At 37.1% G+C, this 18,574-nt stretch overlaps 1 protein-coding gene across 7 annotated transcripts in view; it reads right to left on the bottom strand.

Annotated features, from left to right (window-relative positions):
* Positions 1–18,574, bottom strand: part of LOC129744951 (neurotrimin-like) — a 148,062-nt gene that overhangs the window by 39,199 nt on the left and 90,289 nt on the right. For 6 of the 7 annotated variants that reach the window (XM_055737739.1, XM_055737742.1, XM_055737741.1 and 3 more), the window contains exons 5-7: positions 16,509–16,667; positions 7,634–7,762; positions 7,387–7,524 (exon numbers count right to left, since the gene is read on the bottom strand). In XM_055737739.1, the coding sequence (XP_055593714.1) occupies positions 7,387–7,524; positions 7,634–7,762; positions 16,509–16,667 (426 nt within the window). The remainder of the gene's footprint in view (positions 1–7,386; positions 7,525–7,633; positions 7,763–16,508; positions 16,668–18,574) is intronic. The other variant, XM_055737746.1, reaches the window with a different exon arrangement.

Genomic DNA, 18,574 nt, shown 5'->3' with positions numbered 1-18,574 from the left:
AAGGATCAAATTGAAAGTTTACAATGATTCAGGGATCATATTTACGTATTATCATAAAAAAAAATATGATAAAAAAACGATTTTGATTATATTTTTGTAAAAAACTTAAACAGCCAAAAAACAAACCGCGGGGTAGAATGCCGAACAGGAGGACAGAACGCACCATATGGAAAGGGTGGTGAGAAAAGAATAATGGTTATACGCAATGTAATAATTTAAACATCAAATGTTTAGTTACATGTTAGTCGTATTTTTGTAGACCAACCATACTTTGGCAAAAAATCATTTATTACTGCTTAACTTATCGAAAATTTCATTTTCCAAAATACACTTTTCTACATCTTTATAGGAAAAACGCCTTCAGGTAGGCAACGAAATTTAATTTCTGGACTGATATCGCGCAAACATGGCGCGGATATCTTTTTCGAGTCGAATATTGGTTTAACCTTTTTAACTCGAACAAGGACGAATTATGTAAGAATTATGCATTGTTATTGTAATTTGGGAGTCAGCAAATAAAAAGAATGGCATTTTATTTTGATATTTGGGGTTTCTCAAAAGTTAACAGCATTCAAAATTTGAACGTAAAACACGTGCTCTTGTGGGCATTCTGCTCCAATTTTGATATGATTGATTTAAGTTGAAATTTGTGAGAAGTTAGTAAAATATATAAAAATATTTAGAGTCTTCTGAAAGTGCATAAGAGTGAAAAAACGATAAACTGTATTTTCATCAGATTGCGCGGGCTGGTTTACTATAAAACCTTTTATGTTACAGTTTTTCCCTACATTGAGGTGTATGACTAAAACGCTAGGGACACATTCCACCGTGTCGTGAAATCCCTTCTCCGGACTTTTCTTAACTGTTATCATTCTAGAAGTCAACCAATTTATTCGAAAATGAAAATAATTTTGGCAAACGGTCGCTAATTAAATTTCCTTTGTTTTTGTTATGATCGATAACATTTGTGACGCGAATTCACGCTAGAAATGACTATTTTTGACTTCAGTACATAAAACTTTGTTTTCCTGTTTTTTCTGAGGAAATAGAGTACCGGTGTCTTCGAATGAGATGTTGGAAAAACAATAGCCCACAATTTGATGTACTAAACTTCTCGATTGAACAACAACGAACGAACTTATGCTTATTTGAAGTTGTGACGTGAATTCACTCTGTTTAAACAGAACAGGATATTTAACCGAATTCACGTCACGAAATATCAAGTTATTCTGAACCATTCTTCAGAACCTTCGAATTATATGTGCTTTTTTAAAAACGATATTTTGTTGTTCCGACTTTCAAAATCATAAATTTTCAGTATTTTTACCTAACTTTTTCCTTACTTTGAATGGCACTTGAATAGCAACATATTGAGGAATCATACGTTAAAATTATGTACTACTTTTCTCACAGTTTCTCACAGTCTTCATTTAAAGATTTACCAAAAAAAAAATTTAATTTTTTTTCCAATTTTTTGGTATTTTAATTTGAAAAAAATATATTGAAAAATTAACTAAACTATGCTCGATTTGTAAAAATCCGACCATCTGTAGGGTCATATTCCCCTTTTGAAATTTTACAAAAAAATTAAATTTTGTGAGGTGAATTCACACATTCGCGCTGTTGTAACTCAGCTAGATTCCAAACGATTTTTATAAAATTTAGTGTTTTAAAATTGGCCTATCATTCTCAAAGAAGATCTCATTTTTTATGTCAGAAAATGTCAAAGTTTTCTCATAAAATTAAAAACTTCCCTTTTTTGTGACGTGAATCTTCTCATTTGTGACTGTTTTTGTTCGCTTTTCAAAACAACCATATTGGATATAAACAAATTCTTTTTTCTGCAAAATGAAGCAGTGTTTTTTGGCTTCAAAACGTACTAATTTTTTATTCAATACAAATTTATCCATATATTTTAATTAATTATTTTGAAAAATTGTCATAATCACCACTTTTTCGACAAAAAATTTGATTTTCAAAATTATATAAAACATTTTATAAAAAATTTATCTTTTTTCCGTTGGATTTATGTGATTTGAATTATCAAAATTATAGACAAGTTTGAATTTTTTGATACGCGAACGAATAAAAATTTACTCTTGAGCGGAACAAGCACGTGGAATGTGTCTAGGGGGCTCTTGGCTAGAATTCTCTTTCTTCCACTTAAATGCGATAGCACTCACACTTGCCATCCGAATCTCTTACATCTCGTGTAACTCGGATAATGAGTGGAGTACGATTAGCAAATGAGGATTACACTTTGAGCCAAACTGAAAACATTGTTGTTTTCTCCCGACTCTTTGTTGTTTGGTAGGAGCCGACCAACCATTCCGTTTGCCAATATAGAAACACTCCAAGTTGTGGAAATTGCGTAGAAAATCTTGAACATCAAGCGTAAATTTAATAATTTAATGAAAAACATTTTATACAAAACATTCTATATACCCAACCCCGGTGGATGCTTTGGTCGCATGCAGACTGAGAAGGTGGCCGCACGCGTCTGTTCCCCAGGTCAGGGGCGGCGTGCAACAACAACCGAGCGTCTGTTCTCCAGGTCAGGGGCGGCTCAAACAGCGTCTGTCTTGCAGCAAGCGGCTGAATTTATGAAATGCGGCTCCCGCCAGCTAAGTCCAAGATGGCAGCCCCATCGCGGGATAGGGACTTTAGGCTAACAACCTACTGCTCCCGATTCATAACTTGTTACGGAATCCGAAAGAAATGACCGATCTGGAACTTTGGCGACGACTTTTAGCATGAAAACACGGACACGAATTGGAACTTGGAATGTTTTAACCCTTGCCCAACAAGGCAAACTGGAACAACTTGCTAGAGAGGCTAGCCGCCTCAAGCTTGAAATTCTGGGACTGAGCGAAGTCCGTTGGCCTAATACTGGAAAACACAAGACACAATCCGGGCAAGTCCTGCTTTACTCTGGCATACGAGGAGAACATGCTACTCGGGAACGAGGAGTTGGTTTCCTGTTAAGCCCGCAGGCCTACGCGGCCCTCATTAGATGGGAACCGATAAACGAAAGAATAATCGTAGCCAGATTTAGAACACGGGTTAGAAACCTTACAATGGTCCAGTGTTATGCGCCAACTGACGTTGCCGATTTGCAGGAGAAAGAGCAGTTTTACAGTCAACTGAACAGCGTGGTAGAGAGAATTCCGAAGGGTGACATTCAAATCCATCTGGGCGACTTCAACGCAAAGATTGGCTCCAACAATCAAGACCTTGAGCGCATCATGGGGCGCCATGGCCTAGGACAGATGAGCGAAAACGGAGAGCTGTTTGTAGAATTTTGTGGCAATAACAACATGGTGATCGGTGGATCGCTCTTCCCCCATCGACCAGCACATAAGGTCACTTGGGTATCCCGAGATGGCCGAACAGAAAATCAAATTGACCACATCTGCATCAGCCGAAAATGGAGAAGGAGCCTTCTTGATGTCCGCAACAAGCGAAGCGCAGACATTGCATCTGACTATCACCTCGTCCTTGGCGAGATACGACTGAGAGTAGCGCGTGTCCAACGGCGCGAGGAGAAAGTCGGGTGTCGATACGACGTCCGCCGGTTGGAGAATCCAGAGGTGAAAAGGGCATACGTTGAACAGCTAGAATCCCGAGCCTCGGAGCTGCCGACAGACGGAACAGTCGAAGAACAGTGGTGTGGAATCAAGAATGCCTTTATCACGACGAGCCATGGTACTCTCGGTAAAGTTTGTGGAAGAAGAAGTGAATGGATGTCGGATGAAACTTGGAGGATGGTCGATGATCGGAGAAAGGCGGAAGTCGGAATTGAGCAGGCATGTACCGGGTCAGCCAAAGCAGCCGCCCGCTTACGATATGCGGAGCTGGAAAAGGCAGTTAAACGAGCTTGTAGACGAGACAAGAGAGCCTGGACAAACTCCCTAGCCGAAGAGGGGGAAAGAGCCGCCGCCAATGGAGATATCCGATTACTTTATGACATTTCTCGCCGCCTCCGTGGTGCAAGGACTAATGCAAGAATGCCGCTGAAAGACCGAGCAGGTCAGTTATTGACCGATCGAACAGATCAGCTCAAACGATGGACTGAGCACTTCGAACAACTCTTCCGAGTCACGAATAGCGATGGCCAACAGAATCCGCAGCTTGAAGCGCCAACAGTAAGTCGCATAAATGGCGTCAACTCGGAAGCGCCCTCGCTGGCTGAAATAGAAGCGGCAATCAAAAACATGAAATCCAACAAAGCACCTGGGATCGATTGCATCCCTGCTGAAATGCTGAAAGCCGACCCTGCCCTGTCAGCACAAATGTTGCACCGTCTTTTCGCTGACATCTGGGATACTGCAACATTCCCGGCCGACTGGATGCAGGGTATCCTCGTAAAGGTCCCGAAGAAAGGAGACCTGACAGAGTGCGGTAACTGGCGAGGCATAACGTTGATCTGTACAACCCTCAAAGTACTCTGCAAAGTGATTCTGAACAGGATCCAGGAGAAAATCGACGCTACACTCCGACGGCAACAAGCTGGATTCCGATCCGGACGATCATGTGTGGACCACATCACAACGCTACGAATCATACTGGAACAAATCAACGAATTCCAGGACTCTCTTCTGCTGGTGTTCGTTGATTTCGAAAAAGCATTCGACCGACTTAACCATGAAAACATCTGGGCGGCTCTAAGGCGAAGAGGAGTACCAGAGAAACTAGTCCATCTCATCGAAGCACAATACGAGGCATTTTCGTGCAAGGTCTTGCACGATGGTGTCTTGTCCGAACCAATCCCGGTAACTGCTGGAGTGAGACAAGGATGTATTTGATCACCGCTACTTTTTCTCATCGTAATGGATGAGATTTTGACTGGATCGATCGACTATGCACCGAACCGAGGATTGCCGTGGAATCCTTCAACAATGGAGCAACTGAACGACCTTGACCTGGCTGACGATATTGTTTTGCTCGCCCGAACACAACCGGATATGCAGAGCAAACTCGACGACCTCACCGAAAGTTCCAAGGCAGCAGGTCTCAAAGTCAATGTCGGAAAGACCAAGTCGATGGAGATCAACACAGGAAATCTCTCCAGTTTCATGGTAGCTGGGCAACAAGTTGAGAAAGTGGAGTGCTTCCAGTATCTTGGTAGCCAGATAACGCCTGATGGTGGTACCAGGAAAGACATAGAAACCCGGATCAGAAAGGCCCGATTTGCGTTTGCGAGTCTCCGAAACATCTGGCGGTCACGCCAGATCTCTCTACGAACTAAGATCCGAATCTTCAACTCAAACGTCAAATACGTCAAAACGCTGCCTGCGGAATATCATCCGCGCTTGGTGGCATGGCAACTGGATCTCAAATTAGGAACTACATAGCCGGTGTCATCAAAGGGCGCTAGAAATCGAGATTCGGGAACGTAAGTGGAGATGGATTGGGCACACGCTGCGAAGAGATGAGATCGAGATTTGGAGAAAGGCGCTAGAATGGGATCCAGAAGGACATCAAAAAAGAGGCAGACCCAGAAACTCGTGGCGGCGAAGCCTATCCGCCGAAATCCAAACTGTCGACGAGAATCTTGACTGGGACCGAGTGAAGACGCTGGCTCCGGATCATCAACAGTGAAGGTCTTTTACCATGGCCCAATGCACCGGAAGATCGGCGCGGGAACATTAAGTAGGTAAGTAAGTGTATGACTAAAACGCTAGGGCGCTCTTGGCTAGAATCCTCTTTATCCCACTCACATGCGAGAGCTCTCACACTTGACGTCCGAGTCACTTACATCTCGTGTAAACTCAGATAACGAGAGAGGAGCACGATCAACAAATGAGGATTACACTCGGAAGCCAATCTGAAAACACTGTTGCTTTCTCCCGACTCTTTGTTGTTTTGCAGGAGCCGACCAACCATACCGTTTGCCAATATAGAAACAATTCAAGTTGTGAAAGTTACGTTGAAAATCTTGAACACCAAGCGTAAATCGAATAATTTTATATAAAATATTCTAATAAACATTAATATAATGACGAAAAAAAATTGAACCGATAGTCGAGTCAAAATACACGAATAATCGAGGCACCGGATAATGGAGTCTACGTAGAATCGAGTCCGCACTGTATGTTTTATTTTTTAGTTTGCGTGTTCAGATCTCGTGATTTTATTTCTATTTCAGTTCTAAATTCTCTGTGTACTAAAACAACTAATCAAATTGCTATGCCTCATCAAGAAAACAGAATACAAATTCTGGGTATAAATATCGAGATATCATACCGATGAAAACGAAGTTCCAATTTCATTAGAACTAAAATCCTTGCAGCCTAACAAAACCGAATCAAATCAACGTGAAACCTAAACTACACATGTATGTAAAGCAGCTGCTTCCAGGCGTCACAGAAAGTCGTAGTTTGACTTTAAAGTCTCCCATAAGCTGACACAAATTTATTCATTTACAAACATTGTTGAACGTATAACAAATCCCTAAAGCATGAGATGAGAATACAGTTTCCCTATTACGATATCATTTACACAACTTTGACACCTGACTACTGTACGGTTTCTCGGAAACATCATACATATTCACCGGAGTAAAAGGCCCCTCCAAAACGACATAACACGTCGTCCTTCCCATAGTGGCAAATTTTTTCTACTAGAAGGGTGCTTATCGGAGCATACAAACGGCAAGAAAAAGATAACCTTTCTTAACACTTTTATACGCCATAGTTCTCCTCCTCAGCCATCTTTTTACACCCATTTTTGGGCTACGCTTCTGGAACGACTGGGAATAGGTACACTTAACTTCTGAACTTGAACTTTTGAATTTCGACCAGGCCGATTTCTTCATTTTCTACCTTTCTACAAATTGGTCCCCACATGTCTACATGTGTCAAGATTCATTTAGATCTCCCGGTGTCGTTGGAGTTGGAGTTCTTGAGCGGATTGCCGCTAGCCAAGGTGTTGGGATTTTGTTTGTTTTGTCAAGCACTTTCCTTCCGATTCTGTTCTGGCTGGCACGTATCGTCGATCTAATCAGCAAAACGTGATATGAGAAAATTATTATGCCACTGTTTTCAACATTGGTTCACAAACATACGCGCGTTCGCCCATAAAAAAGGATAGGCGGACGGGCCGGAAAATAGATGAATTTGGGAAAATTTGCAAGCGAGATACAAGCAAAAGTCTGAGAAAACATCAACCAGGCTAATGCAAATTGAAGGATTTGTAAATGGGTCGAAAGATTTAAGCAGCACCACGCAGCATCAAGAAAATATTGCTGAGTTATTCTATGGAGATTATAGTTTCTCCTTCCTGCATTCCTTTTTCACGCTCTGACTTGTTTTTTTTTATATTATTTTCTCCCCTTCAGACTCTCTTTTCTGATAAGCTACTCATGTTGATCACATGTCCACTTACCCTGAGGCACGATATCGCCTTTCTCCCGGGTCCAGTAATTGATTGATTTGGGATACGCTTCTGAGTGGCACTCTAGTGTCATCCTTTGGCCCTCAACAGCTCCGACGAGTTGATTCGGCACCCAAATCATCGGTGGGACTGGTGGAAAAATACGCAAATACGAAACAGCTCATTTAATTCTCCTGTTCACCGGTACTTCACTTGAACTACTTTGCAGCGGGTGGTTTTGTAAAATTACCATACTTACAGTGCACAATAAGCATCACACGCTTGCTAACCGAGGGAGGAACGCCATTGGAAGCGATACACAAGTACGCTCCCATGTGCAGTCGATTCACTTTCGGAATGCTGAACGTTGGTCCTTCGACTGATGGTACTGAAATAGTTGAAATAAGATATACAAATATTAGAAAAGTGACAAAAAAGTTAAAAATATGAAAGTGGAACAATGCTTTCTTTTCGTTTAACAAAGCTTTGTGGAGAATTCAACACCTAAATGACCTAAATGCGCCTGAAGGTATAGTACATAACAACGATCACTTGATCATGCAAATCATCCCACTCATTTTAAGTTTTGGAAACGAAGTTCATGTAAAGAATTACACCTGTTGATGCAAAATAAACCAAAATCGTGACAAACCTTGAGCAAATTTATCTCAACCCAGCTGTCCACAACAATGAGCGTGGCAGACCACGTGCAGCCAAAACCAACAAACAGAACGTGCGCGTTTGTGTGGATGATAAATTTTCGATTGGCTATAAAATTTCAATAGAGCTACAAATAAAGTTGCAATATCGATATATTTTTCGCTCGTTTGATTCTTTCCCGGGTTTTCGGAATACCGCCATTGTCACGTGAAAGTGGCACGCGAAGGGAAAACGAGGCATCGCAAAACCGAAATCAAAATACACAAACAAACCGGTGTACATCGTCCCGAGAAGGGGAGCTCCCTATTGATAAGCAGGCAGACGGGGATTCAAACTATGAGTATATTTTTATATTGAATCATTCTTATGATTTCTAGACAAAAAATCTTTATAGAGGGAATAAAAAAATGGTTCTATCCATGGTCAATATTCAAATTTTAATTTAAGACGTAAATTATAACTACGTTTTGCACTCAGTTTCTCCGACCAAAAGATAATTCGAAATTCACTTTATTTTAAAAAACGAAATTCAAATTTATCATTCGCTGTACCCTTAAAGGATTACGTAAACGAATGCATACTTATAGCTGCGTATAAACTTGATTCGGACTTCCAAAGACACACCGGAATTCAATATAATCTAAACACCTCACGCTAATGTAAACCATTACGGGAGCGATATATTTTAAAAGTTCCCGTTCATAACTTTTAACCGATACCATAAATTTCCCGAGAAGACAGTATCGGCCAAGGGTAAGTGAACCAGAGGGAAGATTAAAATCCGGATAATATACATCTGTAAAGTTGGCGTCGTCGTCCATTCGGAGGCTGTGTATTTACGTTGCGATGCTGCCTCCTCGTTCCTACCTTCTATATGAATATGATATGCAATCGAGCTAAGTGATATATTTGTGTCAGAATTGAAGGGGTGGAATTGTGCCAGAAAGCAAGTTGTGAATTTTATAGACATTCTCCCGCGTGGATGCTGGGAATGTGTGGCAATAAGTGAGGTTTTATTATTTATCTATATGTGTCTGTTTGTATCCAATGGTGTGACTTCAAATAGCCTGGTTCAGCGAATTTCAGCTTTTTTTTATTCGGTTGTAACATTCAAATTTATATATTGTTACAAAATAACCATTTTTTTTATTCTAACATAAACCACACGTTTATTTTTTATCTATTACACAAATTTCAATGTTAAAATATTTCTCCAATCAATAATGCAAATTTTGAGTTTAAATTCAACTGAATGTGGAATTTGATTCATTATTTATTTTATTTTCATAGTAGTCCGTCTCAAAATATAACTTGATGAACATAATTCCTAAAATTCATTCGATCCAGGGCAACGTTCTCCAATTTCTCGGACATCCCACATTCGATTCAATTAGTCCTCAATAAATGTGTTTTTATTTCTTAAAAAAAATCCAATTAACCCCATATTTTTATCCGAGCTCCAGGAGAAACGGTATTTTTCAACATTGACACATTTTTCATCATTTGATTACATAAAATTCGAAACACAGGTTTTTGACTAGCTTTCAAATGTAGCTGTTTTTCAAACTTTGTTTAAGTCTTAATTTCCTCAGATTATTCTAACATCTAAATCAAATTTATTTTTTCGCATTTTAATAACAGACCCCGTTCGTTTTTGGCAACATCCGTACAACATAAGAAAAGGTTTTTATGTTCCTTTTTTAACTTTCATTTTTACTTTAAATTGATGTGAAGTTCGTTCAATGCAGCTCAAAATTTAAGTTCTTATTGATAGGTACTTCCAGGTAGTTCCAGAACAAGTCTTAATAATTTTCTATTCCAGCGGCTTTTAATTCAGCTTCCAAAAAATCGTAAAATGGGTAAAAAATTCTCTCTCTATCTCAATTACACTCTTGGCATCAGATCATATCACCTTCTCTTGATTATTTACTATGTTCAGTACATGGTGCCGCCATGATGCCACCATGATGCCACGCGCCGGATTCCAAACTCGTCAAATTGCTCAATTGCTTCTTTCCTTATTGGCATTACGTCTATTTCTTATTTAAAAAAAACTTGCCTGGCTTGGGGATCGAACCCCGAAATTCGTGGTGAGAATCGAATAACGTACCACAAGACCACGCCTAAATGTTGTTCTAACTGCAACTCAACCTCGAAGTGGAGATTTTGAAAGCACCTAAATGTATTTTTTGTGACTTAATAAATCCCGTTTTGAGCACTTTTGTGCCGTTTTTGTGACTTAAGTCCCTTACAATGTACACATATATACGTACACATATAAATCACTTATTGGAATTGGGCAAGATAAGTTCCGTTTCAAGCATTTTTGTGCATTTTATGTGACTTAAGTCTAACAACGTAAATATAAATCACTTTAATGAGTAAATACTATTCATTCATGGGAATTTGTCGAAACAAGTTACATACAATGTACATATTAATTACTTTTGCAAATTTTGTTTTCAGTAATGAGTACATGAAACAATTTTCAAATTCAATGGCTTTTAAAAAACTTATGTTCATTGTTAATCCTACCCCTTATGCATCAAAAGTTTTAAGCATGATGGGACATCGAATTGGCGTAGTTAAAAAAATTATTGGTTTATTTAGTTATTTCAATTTTCTATAAATATGCTATTTTAACCTCCTCGGAAAATGGGGTAACTTGCAACAAACTTTGTTTTAATTAAAAATCTTATGAACACGTATGAAATTTTATAGCTTTTAATATACATATTTGCGATGCCTTAAAGACCATTATGCATGAAAATACCAATTGCGGTAATTTTTTGGTCTGTAAAAACTAACTTTCACATTTTTTCTTAAAATAAGGATGCTGCATACATTTAGGGGTTATATATGTAATACTAAGAAAAATTCTACAAGCTGAAATCACTAAAATAAATGTTTGGATGAAAGAAATTTCAATGTCTACGAACGCGTGATGCAAAACATTCAAATTCCACCACATGGAAACGAGATTTACAAGGTGTTTCCTTGATTTGCATTTTGTTGCATTTTACCCCAGACACTTTACTGAATTATAAAAATATTTATTTAAAAAAAATAGTGATTGTTCGAAAAATATGTTTATACCAACAGTGTTGGTATAACATGAGAAAACCAGTAAAATGTTTGTAGGTATTATTATCAAGCCAATCCGTCATACTGGGTAAAGTTTTTTACGGCAACGAAAAATGTAAAAATTTGTGCATTTATAGCTCGATTTTTGAAATTTTAAATAAAAATAATTAACTTTAAAAAAAACTAGCTTAAGATGCGAGAAATTATGTCATCATCATGTTGTAATCATTAAAAGATAACTTTATTATAATGCAATCAATTCTAAATTGATTCAGTGTGGTGTTAAATAAATGTTGCATCTAACCCCGCTATTGCATGATGCCCACAAATTCAAATTCAATTTTGTTTCTCTCCTCATGCATCTTTTGAACTAATCTCTGTTCTGCGCAATGAGTTTTTGTAAAAAAAACCATTTTTCTTTAACAAATCCATTTTTCTTCAAAAAATTTCCTAACTAAAACGATAATTTTATGATGCATGGTGGTTGATATTATCAGCATTTTATGGATCAAGATAATCGTTCAAATCAAACCGAAAAAAATAAAAAAACCTTATACTACCAACTTGTACATAAATTTTTCATACAAGTTCAAAGTTTGAAATCTGCATTTAATTAGAAAAGTATTTTTCACAAAAGCTTTTCTTATAAAGCTTGATCAAGTTGTTAGTAAATGAAATGCCACGTTTTCCAGGTTTCATGAAGCTAAAACTTGACACAATTATGGTTTATAAACTGATGCATAATTATTTGAATAACTTTGCTCCTATTCTTGCCATAATTGCGATTATCAAATGAATGGTTATAAACAGGGCTATCAAGAAAAGATTTTATGAAAAAAAAATTCGGATTTACTGCAGATTTCAAACTTTCAACTTTTAAGTAAAATTTCTGCACCACCATGCATCATAAAGTTATCGTTTTACATTAACAGGAGCTTGCTTGAAATCGCATAAGAAAATTTTCAAGGAAATTGACTTTTTTCATAAAAACTCATTGCGCAGAACAGTGATATAATTCATAGATCTCAGATTTGGCAGAAGTACTTGAAAATGCATGATTAACAAGCCATATGAGTCCGGCTTTGACCTGCGCAAAAGTCAAAAAGTTAACTTTTCTTTCGTTCATCAACGGTTAAAATCTTTGAATTTGTTCTAAAATCTGGTCAATTTAGCATAAATTTTGCTAAATTTTAAATCAAATTAGCTGAATCTACTAAACTCATGAGAAAATTCAAAGGATTTAAACAAAAATGGAAATAAATAAATTAAATTTTCAAAGGTAAAATTAATTTACTGACATTTTTTGGTTCACTTGCGTGCGATCTCGTTCAAAAAGTTTTGGTTTAGAATTTGGCTCTTAATAAAATTGCAATAATAATGTTATAATTTATTTACGGGATATTACGTGTTTCTTTATCCGCTAATACTTTTCTTAAAAATGATTTCTGTGGATATATTTTTCTTAAATAAAAACTGACTGACCTTGGTTACAAATAGAAAAAAAATGAAATTAATATAACAATCAAAATTTTATGTTTGCGATTTTTTGCAGTTTGTAATTTGAATTTTGAAAATTAATTCTGAACCTTAATATGAAATCAGAATTCAGATACAGCATAAATATTCAAAATTCAGATTTAGCTCATATATGAGTTGAAATGATCAAGATTACCAATTATGAAATTTGAATTTTGGTTATTTTTCCGAGTTTCAATACGATTTCTGATTTGTCCAAAAGATACTAAATATAGATCCCAGATCAATATTACGATATTACCCAAGAATTGAATTTTTTCAGAACCCTCAATCATCAAACAAGTTTTTTATAGTTGAGGTCATGGGTTTCAATTTGAATTCATTATTTCATTATTCTATTTTTAATTTGAATTTAATTATAAATTTCGAATGATTAATCATATTTTGAGTTTTTAACTCTTGATCGCCATTTTGAAGTTTTGAATCCTGCAAAAAAAAAATTAAGCTTAAAAACTTCGTATCTGAATATAAAACAAAAACTCGGGATGATTTCTGAAGCTATGATCATTTAGAGTCCGGGTACTTAATTTCGGTAATAACTACATTCCTGGAGTTCGAGTATGCAAAATTTTGCAGATGTCTTACTTTACGGGTTTTTGAAAAAATACGAGGAAAAAAGACATGTTAAAAACTTTTTTGCACTATCACCTCAGAAATCTTTCATTGTCAACTTGTAAACTCATGAACTGTTGATTTTTTCTGAATTGTTTTTGGTTTAAACAGATAAGAAGTAAAAGGCCACCCATTAGAAAATACACACACTAAAATACATGCGTTTCACTAGTAACACCGATTGTTTTGTAAGACTCTTTAAGCCTCTTATGAAACCTAAACTTGGTCTTGTAGCCAGTTATAAAACCATAAATGTTACAGGCAAGATGTGTTTCATTGTATAAATAATCATATATTTCAGAGGGAATGCATCTGGGGTTAATCTGAAGAGACTATTGCAAGCGGAGTGGATTGCCAATCATTGTAGGTCTCTGAAGGTTGGATGCCTTCCCTCGACGAACCATCGGCCCTGAAGCCTGAGAAGCAATTCGAAGGCCAAGCCACACAGACATATGCTGGACCTTGCTACCGATGGGGGACCCATGCATACATATATACATACAAGTGAGAAAATTTTGGAAATCTGTAGCAGATTTCTGAACCTGGGATGAGTTTTCGAGGTTTAGTTTTGAATAATTTTACTCAATTATCAAAATTTTATTAAGAATTAAAAAATTGGAGTATAGAGTGGAACACCACAAATGCTTTACCTGGACCATCATGGGGGGTCATATATCTCAAAATGAATATAATGTATGGGGGAATTCAGGAAATTCCCGAAGATAATAAACTGAGCTAAATTTTCGGAAAATTACACTACCTTAGCTGGATAAAAAGGTTATCATCAGCAAGAAAAATTATTGTTCTACCTTGGAATATGGTCAAGGCTGATTTTTTTTAAAGATTGTTAAAACATGGACGTTAACCAAACAAAATTAAATTAAAAAAACGGTTTTTAAGAAAATCTTACGTTAAAAGTAAAAAACATCGAATATGTAGAAGAAAACAATTTCAATAAAAAAAAATTCCACAAGAAAAGATGGGATGCTCTATTTAGCAATATTTATCATTTGGAACTTTCGTTTCCCAAATTGTGGGCAGTAGCAAAATCAAAATCATTGGTATAGAAATTACACTATTTGAAACGAAAGAGTAGCGGTACAGCTCCCTGAAAATTTACCAGATTTGATGAATAACCTCAAGCCTAGCAAATCAACTTCTATCGATAGTGAAAAATTTTCTCAATTTTATACAATATTTGCAGCAAGAAGCAATCAATTTTTTTCGATAAGATGCTACAATGTTCGATTATGGCAGCACCCAGTACAGAATTAGACTAAAAATATGTGAATACAGAATACCATATACATATCTATAATTTCGTATGCAGTAGAGGGGTTATAATCTCCTTTTTCCAATTTTTCCGGGATCCCGAGATTTCCCGGGAATAGGATGATCAGATTTCCTGATTCCCGGGAACGTAAAAATGCCCAGGAAATGAACACTCTAGAAGTTACAAGCCGCCAAATTTCCAATAGTGATATAAAAACACTTGGAAGCAGATTGGTATTAAAACGAGTATTAAATTCGTTGGATTTCAACACCATTTTTCATTAAAATTACATATACAAGGCCGATAAATAATAACTGTTTATTTAAAAAAAATTAAAAACACATTGAGTATCGAAGAGACGGTATAAATTCAGGCACTTTCTTACAACCTACATTTTTTCTAAAATCCTAAGTAGCGCTGAAGCCTGTTGTTTCAAAAAGAAAATCAAACATTTATCACGTTGTAAAATGTTTAAAGTATCGATCAAATTTCAGTAAATTTAAGAGCTCTGGTCCTAGAGCTAGAAGTTGGTTTCCTTTTATTATTCAAATCAGACAGTTGTACTGTATCTACATTTTAAAATACTAAAGTACAAACTTATGTTGAAAACTAGAAAAACTAAGAGTTATTCACATAACCTGACCTGCATCCCATAATGAATTTCGAGACAACGAATAATCCTACTTTTTTATTATTTGCTTTGAAAAACGTAAAATATTGAACCATCCTAAATCCCCCAGCCTTCGGAAAGGAATTTGCCTTTGCTTACGTATTTGCGAAACCAACTGCGCTCATGTGTGCGGCTTTCGGTTTGCTGGCAGATAGAGAGTCGGTATGTTCCTTTGAAACGAGCTAATTTCAATAATTGAAAAGCTCTTTGGGGAGTCGGTGTTTTTAATTTTCCCATTTTAACGCGCTTGCCGCTGCTTCACAGGACTATATTTCAGTTTAATAGCTACAAACATGCCGATAGATATACGGACGGAGTGCAACTATGAATCGGTTGATTCACTGGGGACCTTCTGTCAATTTCTTTTCTCGCAATGAGCTCTGCAAAAGTGTAATTGAAAATAGAATATCGCATTGACACCGTTTTATAGGCTAGGAGACGGTCTTTTCTTAAAAGTTCCACATTGAAACAGATGAAAATTCTTGTAGTTTTACCTAGTTATTGTTAATATGGTCGCATTTATCATAATTTTTGTTACTTATTAACAGCTGCAATATAAGTTATGTCCTATAATTTGTTTGAGTTCAGTGAGTGCCTCTCGTCAAAGTTGATTTGTCCGGAATGTTTATCAAACTGATAAACCGTGTCGTCCTAATTTCCTAGAATAGCACGGCCAATAAAGCTCAGAAATTATTCATTCGCATACTTTCAGCTCAGCTCGATATGTCGATTCGTCTCTGTTTTTGTTTTGTTTTTCGTACAGTCGTGTGTTGGATAAGCACAGATAATTTAGCGGATGCCAAAGAAATATTATGGGCTTTTTGGCTTGAATTGATCTAACGCATTGTCTTAAATCAATTATGATAAGTATAAGTGTAAAGAACACCGATCCTAAGATTTTGCTGTTAGGAACCTAAAATGTGATTTGATTGAACTGTCTCGGGTAACATAGTTTGCAGAGATTCTTAATGATAATTGAAGTTTGCGTTCGCTAATTGATTCCATAAACATACATAAGTAGGAGTCGATGAGGTTGTCAATAATGTGTTGATATAAGCGTCTTTTGAGTATCGACGACAAAAAAAAGGTGAATATTATTTCAAATACTAAGCTCATTTAATTGATTTGTCTCGAGATAACTTGTTTTAAAGATTTCTGATTTTTTTTTAAATAATTAGGTTCATATAGGGTTTACCATATTGCTAAACAGTTTTTATCTCTTAGGTTCGTCTTAGGTCTTAGTCAACGTTTGAAATTCTACCACCTTTATTACTTTGTTTATCAAATGCCTTTACTTACCCATTTCACCATCCTGGAGTGATATGTTTTCCCCACCCTCTCTTCGCCACACGATTGTAGGAGAAGGTGAACCCGTGGCTGCACACCGTAACGTTACGTTACTTCCTTCCCTGACGACCATATCGGTGCTTGTGGGGTAATCCAAAATATCAGGAGGAACTGGAATGAGAAAACACGCATGATATTGTAATAAAAACAGAACGTATTTTTTGTTCCTAAAATTCAAATTGGCTCACATATTATTGTACCAAGATTTGAATATTGCATAGTGTAAAAGATTTTTTTAAGTAAATGTAAAATGAGGCTCGGGTTAATAAATTTGAAAAGCAATCTAATAAAGCATGGATCAAGATGAATCTGGACGCACTGTTTATTATACCATAGAGCTCCTAGTTGTCGGATCAGGAATGTTTTGACAGTACTTTGTTCGGAAATGTTTCCTCTATCAGTGCTGGAAATTTCATTACGATTCATTTTGTTCCAAAAAATTTACACGTGATGGAAGCCGCGAGACGAATATTAATTTGGATTTTGAAATTTTGGAATTCAATCTTCAGTTGTCAAAATGCCGTCCAAGGAAGAAGAGCGGCGTATCAATATTTTGCTCGCGCATCTCGATAATCCGAGCTTCTCGCACGCAAAGCTGGCAAAAGCGCTAAAAGTTGCCAAGTCATCCGTTACAAATGTAATTAAAGTGTTTGGGGAACGTTTGTCGACAGCCAGGAAGTCTGGATCGGGGGGAAATCGAAAACCGGAAGCCGCTGAGACGACAAAGAGATTTGCCGGTAGTTTCAAGCGAAACCCTAACCCTTTCTCTCCGAGATGCCGCAAATAAGCTGGGTGTATCGTCTACAACCGTGCATTAAGCCAAAAAAACGAGCCGGACTATCGACTTACAAGAAGGTAGTGACTCCAAATCGCGATGATAAACAAAATACGACGGCCAAAACGCGATCCTGGAGGCTGTACACGACGATGCTGACAAAGTTTGACTGCGTGGTAATGAACGACAAAACCTACGTCAAAGCCGACTACAAGCAGCTTCCGGGACAGGAGTTTTATACGGCAAAAGGAAGGGGAAAGGTAGCAGATATTTTCAAGCACATGAAACTGTCAAAGTTCGCGAAGAAATATCTGGTTTGGCAAGCCATCTGTACCTGTGGCTTGAAAAGCAGCATTTTCATAGCTTCCGGGACTGTCAACCAAGAAATTTACGTGAAAGAGTGTTTGAATAAACGTCTGCTGTGGTACGCCGCCAACAACGTGCAGGTGGTCCCCAAGGACAAGAACCCTCTCAACTAGGATTGTTCGATCTTCAGTAAAAGATCGATCTCCAAGATCGATTCTGTAAAACGGTCGTAGGATCGATCCACCTAAAAAATCGGAGCTCAAGGATCGATCTCTGAAAAATCGATCTGTTCCATTGTTAACAAGGCAGCACTTTTTATTAACATTCAAATTTAGGTAATCACGATGTATCGAAATCTTCATACAAAAACTCCACAAAAGCCAATTAAACTCAAATATCGAATTGATAAATGTTGCCAGAGTTTTCCCCTTACGTATCCAGACCGGGCTATTTGTGGGCATGTAAGTTCAAAATGGTCAACCCAAAATCCGAGCAACATCCGGGGAAATTTGTGAAAATCCTAGATATATAGAGAAATGAATCCAACTTAGATGAAATTTCAGGAACAAGATAAGAGAAAATCGATGTTGAAAAACATGCGAAAAAAATTCGCCTTGTCTCTCGGTAGGACTTGAACCCACATCTTGCGCCTCTCCGGGGCCCATGTACATGTTGATACATGGGCCCCGGAGAGGCGCAAGATGTGGGTTCAAGTCCTACCGGGAGACAAGGCGAATTTTTTTCGCATGTTTTTCAACATCGATTTTCTCTTATCTAGTTCCTGAAATTTCATCTAAGTTGGATTCATTTCTCTACAAAAAAAAAAAAAAATAAATGTTTCGCTGACTGAATATTTGAGTCAAGATCCATCTCTGGGTCGCAACTTAAAAATCCTAGATATAATTCAATAAAAAAAAGAATTTGAATTATTTGTTTG

The sequence above is a fragment of the Uranotaenia lowii genome, chromosome 2 (genome assembly GCF_029784155.1).
Source record: "Uranotaenia lowii strain MFRU-FL chromosome 2, ASM2978415v1, whole genome shotgun sequence".
Lineage (NCBI taxonomy): Eukaryota > Metazoa > Arthropoda > Insecta > Diptera > Culicidae > Uranotaenia > Uranotaenia lowii.
The sequence above is the reverse complement of the archived record's forward strand: the minus strand, read 5'-3'. Positions and strand labels throughout refer to the sequence as shown.